The 15,087-nt window shown below is 43.1% G+C and overlaps 2 protein-coding genes across 3 annotated transcripts in view; both read left to right on the forward strand.

Annotated features, from left to right (window-relative positions):
• The first annotated feature begins 796 nt into the window (after positions 1 to 796).
• LOC141781121 (cytochrome P450 2K1-like) overlaps positions 797 to 15,087 on the forward strand; it is an 80,740-nt gene continuing 66,449 nt past the window's right edge. Inside the window, exon 1 of one of the 2 annotated variants that reach the window (XM_074656652.1) lies at positions 797 to 1,300. In XM_074656652.1, coding sequence (XP_074512753.1) covers positions 1,109 to 1,300 — 192 coding nt within the window. In that variant the 5' untranslated portion in view covers positions 797 to 1,108. The remainder of the gene's footprint in view (positions 1,301 to 15,087) is intronic. The other variant, XM_074656651.1, reaches the window with a different exon arrangement.
• LOC141781451 (cytochrome P450 2K1-like) lies at positions 2,814 to 6,782 on the forward strand. The gene is made up of 7 exons (XM_074657214.1): positions 2,814 to 2,928; positions 3,017 to 3,126; positions 3,335 to 3,514; positions 3,722 to 3,863; positions 4,879 to 5,063; positions 5,219 to 5,360; positions 5,438 to 6,782. The coding sequence occupies exons 1-7, from the start codon at positions 2,814 to 2,816 to the stop codon at positions 5,629 to 5,631; spliced, it is 1,068 nt and encodes a 355-aa protein (XP_074513315.1). The 3' UTR covers positions 5,632 to 6,782.

The raw sequence follows: 15,087 nt of genomic DNA on the forward strand, positions 1-15,087 counted from the left end.
CCTTTCTCTCCTTGACCTTGCAAAAGAACAGAACGTACATCCTCCCTGTCCTCGCAAACACTTCATGCACAACAAATCCAACAATCAGGTTATTGCAGGTCATTGTAAGCACTTTTGTACATAATAAATCCAACATTACGCACAGCGTAATGATGGCCTTATAGTTACCTATTATAAAAAAGTTTTTTTTTTTATGAGTGATTTTCCTACAGTGTGTAGGGAGTGTGTGCCGAAGAAGAAAGAGAGCCTACTACCTACAGGGTGGTAGTGAAAGATGATGAGAAAGAATAATAATAGAAAAACAAAATCCTCTGGACACTGAGCTCTTCTCCATCGTGTTTTCTAGCCTGATTGGTTTGTTAAATACATATTTCTTCAGCTGAAGATTAAAACGCATGCTGTCTACCTACGTGGACATGTGGAAAAACTCCCCCCCAAAAAATGCATGTTTAAGAAAAAATGAAGTTCAAGATTTTCTCATGCCTAAAGAGTGATAGAAACTGACTGAGGTTGTTATAATTCCTGCAGAACAGGCTTTGGATCACTTTGAATTGTATTATCTATAGCTGGTCCTTCAAAAATTGTGCTTTTGTCAAATATGTACAAACTGTATGAATTTGAACAAAGAATTACACTTAACCAGGTTAAAATATTTGTATAGGTCAGGCATATTCTCCACTCACCAACATCTCTCTCTCACTGCTGACAGTTTTAAAGGTATCAATGGAGGGTGAAGATCTAATTGTCAGTGGCAAACTATTCAACCAACACCTGAAAATGCTCGATCACCTTTGGTTTTATGGCTGCGTGGAATGGAGAGCAGTGATTGGTTACCAGTTCTGAGGGGTCGGGAGGTGGAATAGGGTTGAGCAATTCAGAGATGTAACCCGGTGACAGCAGCGTACATGTTGTGCTTTATAAACAAACAAAATAATCGTAAATCATTAACCAAAGGATAATAAAGAAGACTATCTTACAATGTATTTACTGGCTCAGGTTGCAGAGTATCTCACAGTGTCAGGTCAAATTGGGACAAGGCTTCACTCCAATACTCACTCAATATAAAATACAAAAATATTGTCTCCGACTTTGTTGTGTGCCTGTCATCATGGAAAACCTTTTTCTGCAGTCCCCCAGTATAACCACTCTACTGGGCATTGTTGCGATTCTACTGGTCTTTTATGTATTTTTCCCCAACTTTGACCGTCAAAGAAAGGAGCCTCCAGGACCCTGGCCACTGCCTGTGTTTGGCAATTTGCTGCAGCTGGATCTTAAGTCACCCCACAGTACACTGTATGAGGTGAGTAAATGCTATGTTAATGATACACTACCGTTAGAAAGTGTGGAATCACCTGTTATTTTGATGTTTTTGATGCTATTTTAACATATATAAAAACAGTATAATTCAGACACCAAATGTATTATTTACATTTGAAATAGTTTTTGCCCCAAAATAATAATTCAATGATTTAAACTGCCATTTAGTCTATGTCCTCACAGTGTTGCACGACATAAAGTACGTATACGACAATATGCTTTGATTTTTAATTAGTTTTCCGGTCCAGAAAAGCATAAGTGACCCTCGATCATTATTGAACCACATCTTTGTCTCTTTCTTCCCCTTCAATTGTCAGTCTGGTTGAACCATTGTACAATGTTTTATTCTCCATGTACAAAACATGACATTGCAAACCTTTCATGCAAAATAACATATATTTGTAAAGATGACTTTCTACAACCTAAAAGCATACAAGACCATTCAGTAGTCCTCTCGCCCATCTCACTGTACCGGATCAAGCTCCTGTGGCAGGCGATTACAAACTTTTTAATGGTAGTGTATATAGTATAAGAAATTGGATTTGATATAATCACACTTTTAGGAGAGCAGGATTCTCTGGATAACTTTACTGTAGGATACAAGATATTCTGGTCACTAGTTTACTGCAGCTTTGTTCATCTGTGTTTGGAATTAGAGTAAAGTTGTGATGATCTCAATACTACTAAGGCAGTAAAACTTAAAATCATGTCATAATATCCTGTCTTTTTTTCAAAGTTGTAGGCTAATGATCACGACATTGTCTGCTTTTTGTTTCATAGTTTTCCAAGAAATATGGATCAGTGTTTACAGTATATTTCGGACCCAAGAAAGTGGTAATCCTGGCAGGATACGAGACAGTGAAGCAGGCGCTGGTCAACTATGCTGGGGAATTTGGAGACAGATATCTCTTCGCAGCTGTCAATGACTTAATTGGTTCACAAAGTAGTAAGTAGAGCAGCAGGCTTTAGTGATAATGATGAGTATAAGTTTATCAGATGACACATAGTCATTCGATTCAATGACGATGTTAATATAACACAGCTAAATAAAGAGCCAAATAATGAAATCAATATAATGCCAGCCTGTGATGAAAAAAGAAATATAATAGCTACATTCGTGAACATTATTAAATATTAATAACCCAAATATTTAAACTGGAATGTGTCTATAACTTTCATTTTGCCATACTAAAAGCGATAGCTCACTTAAGACCGTGATATGTTGTGATGATCTTTATGTTATAGAATGTGCTGTCATGTATGGTTGACGTTCTTTTGATATTCTTTTATGCCCTTTGTGCAAGGCAAATTCACTTATAGGGACGATAGCAAAAGGTTTCATTCATTCATTATTACATTTTTGCACTGTGCAGCACTCTTGCTCACATTTTTTTGGAAAATATTGGAATCAGATTTGGCACAAATTGATATAACGTGTACTTCTTTTCACTTTAGGTAAAGGAATCGTATTTGCCAATGGGGAATCGTGGAAAGAAATGCGGCGTTTTGCTCTGACCAACCTGAGAGACTTTGGGATGGGCAAAAAAGCAGCAGAGGACAAAATCATTGAGGAGACTCAGTATCTGATCAAAGTGTTTGAAGAACATGGAGGTAACTCTTCTCCTGTATTGTATTATATGTTTATATGGAATTCTATATTCTTTGTTGTTAAACTCATTACATTTTTTGATTGTTTCAGGTCAACCCTTCAGTCCTGCCCGGTCAATAAACTGTGCAGTTTCCAACATCATCAGTTCAATTGTCTATGGCAGCAGATTTGAATACAGTGATCCAGAGTTTACTAGTATGGTAGAGCGAGCCAATGAAAACATTCGACTAACAGGCTCTCCTTCAATACAAGTACCACTTTGTCTTTCATTAAATAAACCATAACATGTTTTGTGGGGTGTAATGAGAATTAGAGACTCATGGGACCATTAGCATGGATAAAGACTGTTATTTCATATTATACAGGTAATAATAAGTTGAACGTGTGTTATTCCCTATTTATTTACAGCTGTACAACATGTTCCCCTGGATGTTCAAATGGGTGACCAACAGGAAGCGTATCAGGAAGAATGTTGCTGACATTAGAAAACAAATAAAGCTGCTGATCGGACGTTTACAAGAAACTTTGAATGCTCAGATGTGCAGAGGATATGTGGACTCCTTTCTGGTCCACAAGCAGAAGTTAGAGGTATTGAAATCTAGTGTAATATCATAAAACAATAAGTATATAATGATTAATTCCTGGATTTTTTTTATGACTTAATTGATGCTTAACATGAGTTCATTAAACACCATTCCATTTTTATTAAAACAATCAATAGCTGGAAGATGAAAAATGGTTAGAGCTCCTTTTAAAAGAAATATGAACCCATTTAACTTTTCACCTGTTGATAAGGATTTAGGGATTACGGACTCATGCTACAACATGGAGAACCTTGTGTCATCTGTCAAAAACATCTTTGCGGCTGGTACTGACACAACAGGAACGACTCTGAGATGGGCTTTGTTGATCATGGCCAAATATCCTCAAATACAAGGTAAGTTGAAAGTTGAAATATTTGTTGTGTCGCTTTGGAAATTTTCTGTATTACCTGTATTACCCCTGAACAGGGGTGTAAAACTCAATTTCATCCCGGGCCACATCAGCATTATGGTTGCCTTCAAAGGGCCGGTTGTAACTGTCAGACTATATAAATACATCTATCTTGGGGTGGGCAGAAAACATCTTAAAACAGGTTAGACTGATTTTGTAAAAAACAACATAGTTTCTTGTTAACATACAGTAAGAGTTGGGGGCTTTTATTTTGAAAAACTAGGTGAATCCCTAATTCCCTGTTGTCATGCAATGAGAGTTGGGGGCTTTTATTTTGTAAAACAAGTCTCATCGTGAGCTTCCTGTAAAGATAGTTACTCTATGGGGCTTTTATTATGAAGGGTTGTGTGTGCGTGTTCACAGCAGCATTTGCAGAGTAACCACAGGTGTAATAAATAACATTAATTATGGCCCTGATCTATTGAAGCCCTGCTGTAGCATGCTGCCTCATTGAAATGGCTATGACACAGTAAATAGTTTGTGTTTGTGACAAATTTAATATGGGCCCTTATGGGAGCGTAGCCTGGAGTTGCTGTCACTTCCAGGCATTTATTGCCAAATGTGTAAGTCCGACTGATTCCATAGCTAAATTATAATTACATTATAAAATCTGAAACGGTCTGAAAATTTCACAAAACATAAACTGCGATTACGTGAAAACTGTGCAAGCTATCATAATGCCCATTTAGCCAAACTATTCACTGTGTCACAACCATTTCATTGTTCTCCCAGATGGTCCGACATTTACACTAAAGGCATTGAGATGAATCTGATCTTGCTTGCGCAAAATGCTGTGACAGCAATGGTGATGTGTTGTGGACTGTGTTCATTAATATGAGATGTTTCTGTGAGAGTTTGGTGAGATGCAATCATGTTAGTCTTTCTACACATTAAGCAAAAAAACAATGCTTTACTTCTGCTTTGCCTTTTAGTGTCCCCTCTTATTTTCTAATTTCCAGACCAGGTCCAGGAGGAGCTGAGCAGGGTGGTTGGAAGCCGTCAGGTCAAGGTAGAGGACAGGATGAACCTGCCCTACACTGACGCTGTCATCCATGAGACACAGAGACTGGCGAATATCCTTCCCATCTCTATTCCTCACATCACCAGCACAGATGTGACCTTCCAGGGCTATTTTATTAGAAAGGTAAACATCTGACTAAATTATAACAAGTCTTCCAGTTCAGGCAAAATGATGAAACAGAATGCAACTGCATACTTGATTCTAGAAAGCTGTTTAAAGATAGTAGTTTGTATTGCTCTTTAAAACATTCTAAGTATTAATAAACTGTCTTTCTCAAGGGGACCCCTGTGTTTCCTTTTTTGACATCTGTTCTGTGGGATGAAAGTGAGTGGGAGACCGCACACACCTTTAATCCTGCCCATTTCTTGGACAAGAATGGGAAGTTTGTCAAGAGAGACGCCTTCATACCTTTCTCTGCAGGTTAGCGAGCTCAGCTAACACTTCTTGTCAATACCAATTGAAGTTTTTCAGATTACCCGAAGTTTGTTCTGTGACAGGTCGCAGGGCGTGTCCAGGAGAAGGTCTGGCTAGAATGGAGCTCTTCCTCTTCTTCGCCTTCCTCCTCCAGCGCTTTCGTTTCACTCCTCCACCTGGAGTCACAGAGGATGAACTGGATCTGAAACCAGCTGTGGGCTTCACCCTCAACCCGTCACCTCATGAGCTGTGTGCCGTCAGTCGAGAGGGATTTTGAAATTAGTAACTTTCAAATCAAACACTTTTGCACAGTGGAAAGCTTTTGAGAATGTTAAACCATTGAAAAAGTAACTCCTGTGTTACTGTGTTAACACATTTCATCTTCAAATGGAGTGCTTTGTTAGGGTATCAGCAAGGAATATCTGTGTCTGCAGTTTACTGTGTGTGGCAAAAGTGACCACACACATCACAATGGGCTAATTTACAGCTGCACCAATTAAACTGCTAAAAAGCTGAATATGACATTTTTGATTGACTAGCCAAAACATTTAACATAATAGAACACTGTCATCATAGGGCAGAGGTTATTGATTTAATATATACTGTATGTTATCATTATTGACACTAATGCATTTACTATTGTCACATTTAAATGTGAATTCAGTTAATCCCTTGAGATCATGTTGTTTTCAATTAATTCATTTTAATTACTCCAATCACTGAAATTTCCCAATAATAGTAAAAGAATCATCTCATCCTGATTTACTTGTCTGGCTGACAATAAAAACGCGTCTGATTGAGAGTAGTGGTAGTAGTAGTACTTTTATATAAATAGGGGCTGTTTTTCTTCATGACGATCTGCAAAGCAGAGAACATTATGTTCATATGGTTACTTAACAATTGACAAAGCAAACCGTTGTTTGTGGGAACGCAGTGTTACATTTTTACTGGGTTGTAAATGTTTTCATTCTGGTTAATTAGTGTAACGCTGGCTGGCACAGAACAGGTGGAAACCCACAAGCACGACTCATGACAGGTAAAAAGCAAAGTCCAAAAATCTTTAATCTAAAACACAGTTAAGGTCAAAACCAGGCTTATAACTAAAGAAGGCAAACGGAACCATCCATCGATTCATTATCAGTCACCACTTATGCTTTGGGTGTTTGTGCTGAAAAAACTTGGAACAGTTTCCAAAAAACAAATTAAAACACAATTGTACCTAGAGGAGATTTTAAATCTATAACTACAAACTACTCCGCGCTTGAATGTAACTGTTTTTAACATTGTTCTACTGTTGTTTGGCTGATGGCTTCTTGTAATTTGGTAATTATGTTCTGTGTGTATTTATTTTGTTATACTCTCAACATCATTGAAAATGAGGACATGCCCTCAATGATTCGAGATTTAAATAAACGTTGAATGAATGAATGAATGAGTATGGTAATTTTGTAGGCATCGAAAAATGTGGATATATGTGGATTATAGATTGAGGAATACATTGTGTGTAGACCTACATAAGAAAGTATTAGATCCCCCTTGACTTAGTAGTCACATTATATCATGTTTATCTTTATTTGAATCATTTAGGTTTCATCTCTAGATAGATCTAGAGATCTCTAGATCTAGATAGATCTAGAGATCTCTAGATCTATCTAGAGATCTCTAGATCTATCTAGATCTAGAGATCTCTAGATCTATCTAGATCTAGATCTAGATAGATCTAGAGATCTATAGATGGATCTAGAGATCTATTTATAGATCTCTAGAGATCTAGATCTCTCTAGATCTAGATCAGATCTATCGAAACCACAGCATCAATAACTAAGTAACTGTATACTTACCTCATAGGTGAGAGCCAAGGTTCCCCAGTGAAGGCCACAGACTCTTCTCGATCTAAATGCTGCCCCTGCATCATATCCCTGAAAAACCAAAGAACACATGTTTGTCTCTGTTACAAGGCTGCGTTGTCTAATGTCTAATGTAATCTCTAGTGTGTTGTTCCAAGAAATGTGTCCACTTAATTGTAATTCATACTCATCTCTGACATAAATTCTACCTTTGTGTAACATTTGTTTTTTTGTTGACTTTTTCCGAAATGTGTAACTTCAATATTACTGAATGTGGAGTTGTACTAGACAACTTTTCTCATTTTTTTTCTCCACCCAATTTACAATATGAGGGGGACAGAATATTAATAACACCTCAATATAATGTAGTCCAGTACAACAACACCACTAACTATGACCACAATGTGGGACGATATACCAAGTAAACACCTTCATGACATTATAGGCGACACAGTGTTTATACTGTATGTATCGAACCTGGGCAGGTACTGCCGACGTCAAACGGTCTAAAGTGCCGCCGGGTCTCCTGGAAGGAAACGCAGTAGCTGGTATCGCCAGCGAAGAAGAATCAATGGTCCGGACCGTATAAACCAGCTGCCCCATGAAGAAAGAGAGTACAAGATAAAAAGTTGTGTATTAAATATGCTTTGAACTCAAAATTAAAAATTCTAAATGGCTCACCTATTGGATTTATATGCCAACTTTCATTTAAAAATTTGTATGTACGCAACTATTTTTTGTAAAATGGTTATGTCTCATTTGGCTGTACTTATACAATGATTTAATGCATAGTAAAAGGTAAGAATCAGTAAATTACTAATTATTCAGTAATAATTGTAATGACTTATTACGTTGTTATCATCCACTGCTTGGAGGGTGTGCAGACAAATGTGTTGTCATCATCACCAGGGACACAACTCTCCTCCCATCAATCCAGCTCCTTCATAGCCCATCTTCACCAGCCAGTCCATCAACCCAAGGGACACAGACCTGTGAAAAACACACATACATTAACACACTAATGTCACTCAATGTGACATTAGTGTGTTAATGTTAATGTTTTCATGGCATTTTTCAATATATTATATTGTGAAATTTTTCGACATACTATACTTTGAATTTATTTCATTGCTTTTTTTCCACATACTATATTATTACTTTTTTCATGGCATTTTTTCGACATACTATGACTTTTTTTCACGGCATTTTTCAACATATACTATGACATTTTTTGACATATTATATAACTTTTTTTCATTGCATTTTTCGACATTCTATACTACGACTTTTTTTCATGGAATTTTTCAAAATATTATTATTACTTTTTTTCATGCCATTTTTCAACATAATATACTATGACTTTTTTTCATTGCATTTTTCGACATTCTATACTACGACTTTTTTTCATGGAATTTTTCAAAATATTATTATTACTTTTTTTCTTGCCATTTTTCAACATAATATATCATAACTTTTTTTCATGCCATTTTTCAACATATATTTTGAATTTTTTCGACATACTATACTATGACTTCTTTCATGGATTTTTTTCGACATACTATAATATGACTTTTTTCATGCCATTTTTCAACATATTATATTATGACTTTTTTTTATGGCATTTTTCAACATATATGACTTTTTTTTCATGGCATTTTTCAACATAATATACCATGACTTTTTTTCATGCCATTTTTCAACATAATATACTATGACTTTTTTTCATGCCATTTTTCAACATAATATACCATGACTTTTTTTCATGCCATTTTTCAACATAATATACCATGACTTTTTTTCATGCCATTTTTCAACATAATATACCATGACTTTTTTTCATGCCATTTTTCAACATAATATACTATGACTTTTTTTCTTGCCATTTTTCAACATAATATATCATAACTTTTTTTCATGCCATTTTTCAACATATATTTTGAATTTTTTCGACATACTATACTATGACTTCTTTCATGGATTTTTTTCGACATACTATAATATGACTTTTTTCATGCCATTTTTCAACATATTATATTATGACTTTTTTTTATGGCATTTTTCAACATATATGACTTTTTTTTCATGGCATTTTTCAACATAATATACTATGACTTTTTTCATGTAACTTTTCAACATAATATACTATGACTTTTTTTCATGCCATTTTTAAACATTATATTATGACTTTTTTTCATGCCATTTTTCAACATAATATACTATGACTTTTTTTTATGGCATTTTTCAACATAATATACCATGACTTTTTATTTTGTATTAATCTATTTCAACAGAGTTTTGTTGACTTCTAGATGAAGAGTTATCATAATGTGTAAATGTGCTTTTAGCATCAAACTAACTGTAAATTAATGTCCGAGTCCGTGTCCGAGTCCGAGTCCGAGTCCGTGTCCGTGTCCGAGTCCGAGTCCGAGTTCGTGTCCGAGTCCATGTCCGTGACCGAATCCGAGTCCGAGTCCGAGTCCGTGTCCGAGTCCGTGTCCGTGTCCGAGTCCGAGTCCGTGTCCGAGTCTGTGTCCGAGTGCGAGTCCGTGTCCGTGTCCGAGTCTGTGTCTTAATCCAAGTCCGTGACCGAGTCCGTGTTCGATTCCATGACTGAGTTCGAGTCTGTGTGACCGAGTCTGTGACCGAGTCCGTGTCCGTGACCGAGTCCGTGTCTGAGTCCGAGTCCGTGTGACCGAGTCCGTGACCGTGTCCGTGTTCGAGTCTGAGTCTGAGTCTGAGTCTGTGTCTCAGTCCTGTCTCAGTCATGTGTAAATGTGCTTTTAGCATCAAACTAACTGTAAATGAATGTCCGAGTCCGTGTCCGAGTCCGAGTCCGTGTCCGTGTCCGAGTCCGAGTCCGAGTCCGTGTCCGAGTCCGAGTTCGTGTCCGAGTCCATGTCCGAGTCCGATTCTGTCCGAGTCCGTGTCCGTGTCCGAGTCCGAGTCCGAGTCCGAGTCCGTGTCCGTGTCCGAGTCCGAGTCCGTGTCCGTGTCCGAGTCTGTGTCCGAGTGCGAGTCCGTGTCCGTGTCCGAGTCTGTGTCTTAATCCAAGTCCGTGACCGAGTCCGTGTTCGATTCCATGACTGAGTTCGAGTCTGTGTGACCGAGTCTGTGACCGAGTCCGTGTCCGTGACCGAGTCCGTGTCTGAGTCCGAGTCCGTGTGACCGAGTCCGTGACCGTGTCCGTGTTCGAGTCCGAGACGGAGTCCGTGTCCGTGACCGAATCCGAGTCCGAGTCCGTGTCCGAGTCCGTGACCGTGTCCGAGCCCGAGTCCTAGCCTGAGTCTGTGTCTGTGTCTGTGTCTGAGTCTGTGTCTGAGTCTAGTCTGAGTCTGTGTCTCAGTCCGAGTCCGAGTCCGTGACTCAACATAATATACCATGACTTTTTATTTTGTATTAATCTATTTCAACAGAGTTTTGTTGACTTCTAGATGAAGAGTTATCATAATGTGTAAATGTGCTTTTAGCATCAAACTAACTGTAAATTAATGTCCGAGTCCGTGTCCGAGTCCGAGTCCGAGTCCGTGTCCGTGTCCGAGTCCGAGTCCGAGTCCGTGTCCGAGTTCGTGTCCGAGTCCATGTCCGTGACCGAATCCGAGTCCGAGTCCGAGTCCGTGTCCGAGTCCGTGACCGTGTCCGAGCCCGAGTCCTAGTCTGAGTCTGAGTCTGTGTCTGTGTCTGTGTCTGAGTCTGTGTCTGAGTCTGAGTCTGAGTCTGTGTCTCAGTCCTGTCTCAGTCATGTGTAAATGTGCTTTTAGCATCAAACTAACTGTAAATTAATGTCCGAGTCCGTGTCCGAGTCCGAGTCCGTGTCCGTGTCCGAGTCCGAGTCCGAGTCCGTGTCCGAGTCCGAGTTCGTGTCCGAGTCCATGTCCGAGTCCGATTCTGTCCGAGTCCGTGTCCGTGTCCGAGTCCGAGTCCGAGTCCGAGTCCGTGTCCGAGTCCGAGTCCGAGTCCGTGTCCGTGTCCGAGTCCGAGTCCGTGTCCGTGTCTGAGTCTGTGTCCGAGTGCGAGTCCGTGTCCGTGTCCGAGTCTGTGTCTTAATCCAAGTCCGTGACCGAGTCCGTGTTCGATTCCATGACTGAGTTCGAGTCTGTGTGACCGAGTCTGTGACCGAGTCCGTGTCCGTGACCGAGTCCGTGTCTGAGTCCGAGTCCGTGTGACCGAGTCCGTGACCGTGTCCGTGTTCGAGTCCGAGACGGAGTCCGTGTCCGTGACCGAATCCGAGTCCGAGTCCGTGTCCGAGTCCGTGACCGTGTCCGAGCCCGAGTCCTAGCCTGAGTCTGAGTCTGTGTCTGTGTCTGTGTCTGTGTCTGAGTCTGTGTCTGAGTCTAGTCTGAGTCTGTGTCTCAGTCCGAGTCCGAGTCCGTGACTCAACATAATATACCATGACTTTTTATTTTGTATTAATCTATTTCAACAGAGTTTTGTTGACTTCTAGATGAAGAGTTATCATAATGTGTAAATGTGCTTTTAGCATCAAACTAACTGTAAATTAATGTCCGAGTCCGTGTCCGAGTCCGAGTCCGAGTCCGTGTCCGAGTCCGAGTCCGAGTCCGTGTCCGAGTTCGTGTCCGAGTCCATGTCCGTGACCGAATCCGAGTCCGAGTCCGAGTCCGTGTCCGAGTCCGTGACCGTGTCCGAGCCCGAGTCCTAGTCTGAGTCTGAGTCTGTGTCTGTGTCTGTGTCTGAGTCTGTGTCTGAGTCTGAGTCTGAGTCTGTGTCTCAGTCCTGTCTCAGTCATGTGTAAATGTGCTTTTAGCATCAAACTAACTGTAAATTAATGTCGGAGTCCGTGTCCGTGTCCGAGTCCGAGTCCGAGTCCGTGTCCGTGTCCGAGTCCGAGTCCGTGTCCGAGTCCGAGTTCGTGTCCGTGTCCGTGTCCGAGTCCGAGTCCGAGTCCGAGTCCGTGTCCGTGTCCGTGTCCGAGTCCGAGTCCGAGTCCGTGTCCGTGTCTGAGTCTGTGTCCGAGTGCGAGTCCGTGTCCGTGTCCGAGTCTGTGTCTTAATCCAAGTCCGTGACCGAGTCCGTGTTCGATTCCATGACTGAGTTCGAGTCTGTGTGACCGAGTCTGTGACCGAGTCCGTGTCCGTGACCGAGTCCGTGTCTGAGTCCGAGTCCGTGTGACCGAGTCCGTGACCGTGTCCGTGTTCGAGTCCGAGACGGAGTCCGTGTCCGTGACCGAATCCGAGTCCGAGTCCGTGTCCGAGTCCGTGACCGTGTCCGAGCCCGAGTCCTAGCCTGAGTCTGTGTCTGTGTCTGTGTCTGAGTCTGTGTCTGAGTCTAGTCTGAGTCTGTGTCTCAGTCCGAGTCCGAGTCCGTGACTCAACATAATATACCATGACTTTTTATTTTGTATTAATCTATTTCAACAGAGTTTTGTTGACTTCTAGATGAAGAGTTATCATAATGTGTAAATGTGCTTTTAGCATCAAACTAACTGTAAATTAATGTCCGAGTCCGTGTCCGAGTCCGAGTCCGTGTCCGTGTCCGTGTCCGAGTCCGAGTCCGAGTCCGTGTCCGAGTTCGTGTCCGAGTCCATGTCCGTGACCGAATCCGAGTCCGAGTCCGAGTCCGTGTCCGAGTCCGTGACCGTGTCCGAGCCCGAGTCCTAGTCTGAGTCTGAGTCTGTGTCTGTGTCTGAGTCTGTGTCTGAGTCTGAGTCTGAGTCTGTGTCTCAGTCCTGTCTCAGTCATGTGTAAATGTGCTTTTAGCATCAAACTAACTGTAAATGAATGTCCGAGTCCGTGTCCGAGTCCGAGTCCGTGTCCGTGTCCGAGTCCGAGTCCGAGTCCGTGTCCGAGTCCGAGTTCGTGTCCGAGTCCATGTCCGAGTCCGATTCTGTCCGAGTCCGTGTCCGTGTCCGTGTCCGAGTCCGAGTCCGAGTCCGAGTCCGAGTCCGTGTCCGTGTCCGAGTCCGAGTCCGTGTCCGTGTCCGAGTCTGTGTCCGAGTGCGAGTCCGTGTCCGTGTCCGAGTCTGTGTCTTAATCCAAGTCCGTGACCGAGTCCGTGTTCGATTCCATGACTGAGTTCGAGTCTGTGTGACCGAGTCTGTGACCGAGTCCGTGTCCGTGACCGAGTCCGTGTCTGAGTCCGAGTCCGTGTGACCGAGTCCGTGACCGTGTCCGTGTTCGAGTCCGAGACGGAGTCCGTGTCCGTGACCGAATCCGAATCCGAGTCCGAGTCCGTGTCCGAGTCCGTGACCGTGTCCGAGCCCGAGTCCTAGCCTGAGTCTGAGTCTGTGTCTGAGTCTGTGTCTGAGTCTGAGTCTGAGTCTGTGTCTCAGTCCGAGTCCGAGTCCGTGACCGAGTCCGTGTCCGAGTTCGAGTGCATGACTGAGTCCGACTCCGTGTGACCGAATCTGTGACCGAGTCCGTGTCCGTGTTCGAGTCCGAGTCCTAGTCTGAGTCCGAGTCCGAGTCCGTGTGACCGAGTCCGTGACCGAGTCCGTGTCCGTGTCCGTGTTCGAGTCCGAGTCCGAGACTTAGTCCGTGTTCGAGTCCGAGTCCGAGACTTAGTCCGTGTCCGTGACCGAATCCGAGTCAGAGTCAGAGTCCGTGTCCGCGTCCGAGTCTGAGTCTGAGTCTGTGTCCGAGTCTGTGTCTGTGTCTGTGTCTGTGTCTGAGTCTGTGTCTGTGAGTCCGAGTCCGAGTCCGAGTCCGTGTCCGAGTCCGAGTCCGTGTCCGGGTCCGAGTCCGTGTCCGAGTCCGTGTCTTAGTTCGAGTCCGAGTCCGAGTCCGTGTCTGTGTCCGTGTTCGAGTCCGAGTCCGAGATGGAGTCCGTGTCCGTGACCGAATCTGAGTCCGAGTCCGAGTCCGTGTCCGAGTCCGTGACCGTGTCCGAGTCCGAGTCCGTGTCCGAGTCCGAGTCTGTGGCTGTGTCTGAGTCTGAGTCTGAGTCTGAGTCTGAGTCTGAGGCTGTGTCCGAGTCCGAGTCCGTGTCCGAGTCCGAGTCCGAGTCCGTGTCCGTGTCTTGGTTGGAGTCCGAGTCCGGGTCCGAGTCTGTGACGAATCCGTGATCGAGTCCGTGACTGAGTCCGTGTCCGAGTCCGTGTGACCGAGTCTGTGTCCGTGTTCGAGTCCGAGTCCGAGTCTGAGTCCGAGTCCGTGTGACAGAGTCCGTGACCGAGTCCGTGTTCGTGTTCGGGTCAGAGTCCATGACGGAGTCCGTGTCCGTGACCGAATCCGAGTCCGAGTCCGAGTCCGAGTCCGTCTCCGAGTCCGTGACCGAGTCCGTGTCCGAGTCCGAGTCCGAGTCCGAGTCCGAGTCCGAGTCCGAGTCCGAGTCTTAGTCTGAGTCTGTGTCTGTGTCTGTGTCTGTGTCTGTGTCTGTGTCTGAGTCTGTGTCTGTGTCTGAGTCTGAGTCTGTGTCTGAGTCTGAGTCTGTGTCTGAGTCTGAGTCTGTGTCTGAGTCTGAGTCTGAGTCTGTGTCTGGAGGAGCAACATGGAGGATCTACATGGAGGAGTGACATTCTGGAGGGACATTCTGGAATGACATGGAGGAACGAAATGGAGGATCTACATGGAGGAGTAACATGGAGGAGTGACATGGTGGAGCAACACGGAGGGATGACATGGAGGAGCGACATGGAGGACTGACATGGAGGAGCAAGGAGTGACATGGAAGGCTGACATGGAGGCTTGACATGGAGGAGCGACATGGAGGAACGAAATGGAGTGACATGGTGGAGCCTCATCTCCTCTTTCCTTCACTTCCTTCCAATTCCCCTTTCCCCCTCCCCCTTTTCCCCTCTCTATTGATGATGTATCACTTCCTTGTTTTGGACCAATAGGCTTGCACATTGATCGAGAACCACCATCTCTTTTTACTGATTAGTGCAACACAATACAGGTGTGCTGACAGTGACACTGATGAAGACCTATCTT

Source organism: Sebastes fasciatus, chromosome 13 (genome assembly GCF_043250625.1).
Source record: "Sebastes fasciatus isolate fSebFas1 chromosome 13, fSebFas1.pri, whole genome shotgun sequence".
Lineage (NCBI taxonomy): Eukaryota > Metazoa > Chordata > Actinopteri > Perciformes > Sebastidae > Sebastes > Sebastes fasciatus.

Bases quoted from the DNA above. Each gene is read 5' to 3' on its own strand.
- LOC141781451 (XM_074657214.1), top strand. From the start codon at position 2,814: ATGCGGCGTTTTGCTCTGACCAACCTGAGAGACTTTGGGATGGGCAAA. The intron at 2,929-3,016 runs GTAACTCTTCTC...TGATTGTTTCAG, and splicing joins AGTGTTTGAAGAACATGGAG to GTCAACCCTTCAGTCCTGCC. The intron at 5,361-5,437 runs GTTAGCGAGCTC...GTTCTGTGACAG, and splicing joins CTTCATACCTTTCTCTGCAG to GTCGCAGGGCGTGTCCAGGA.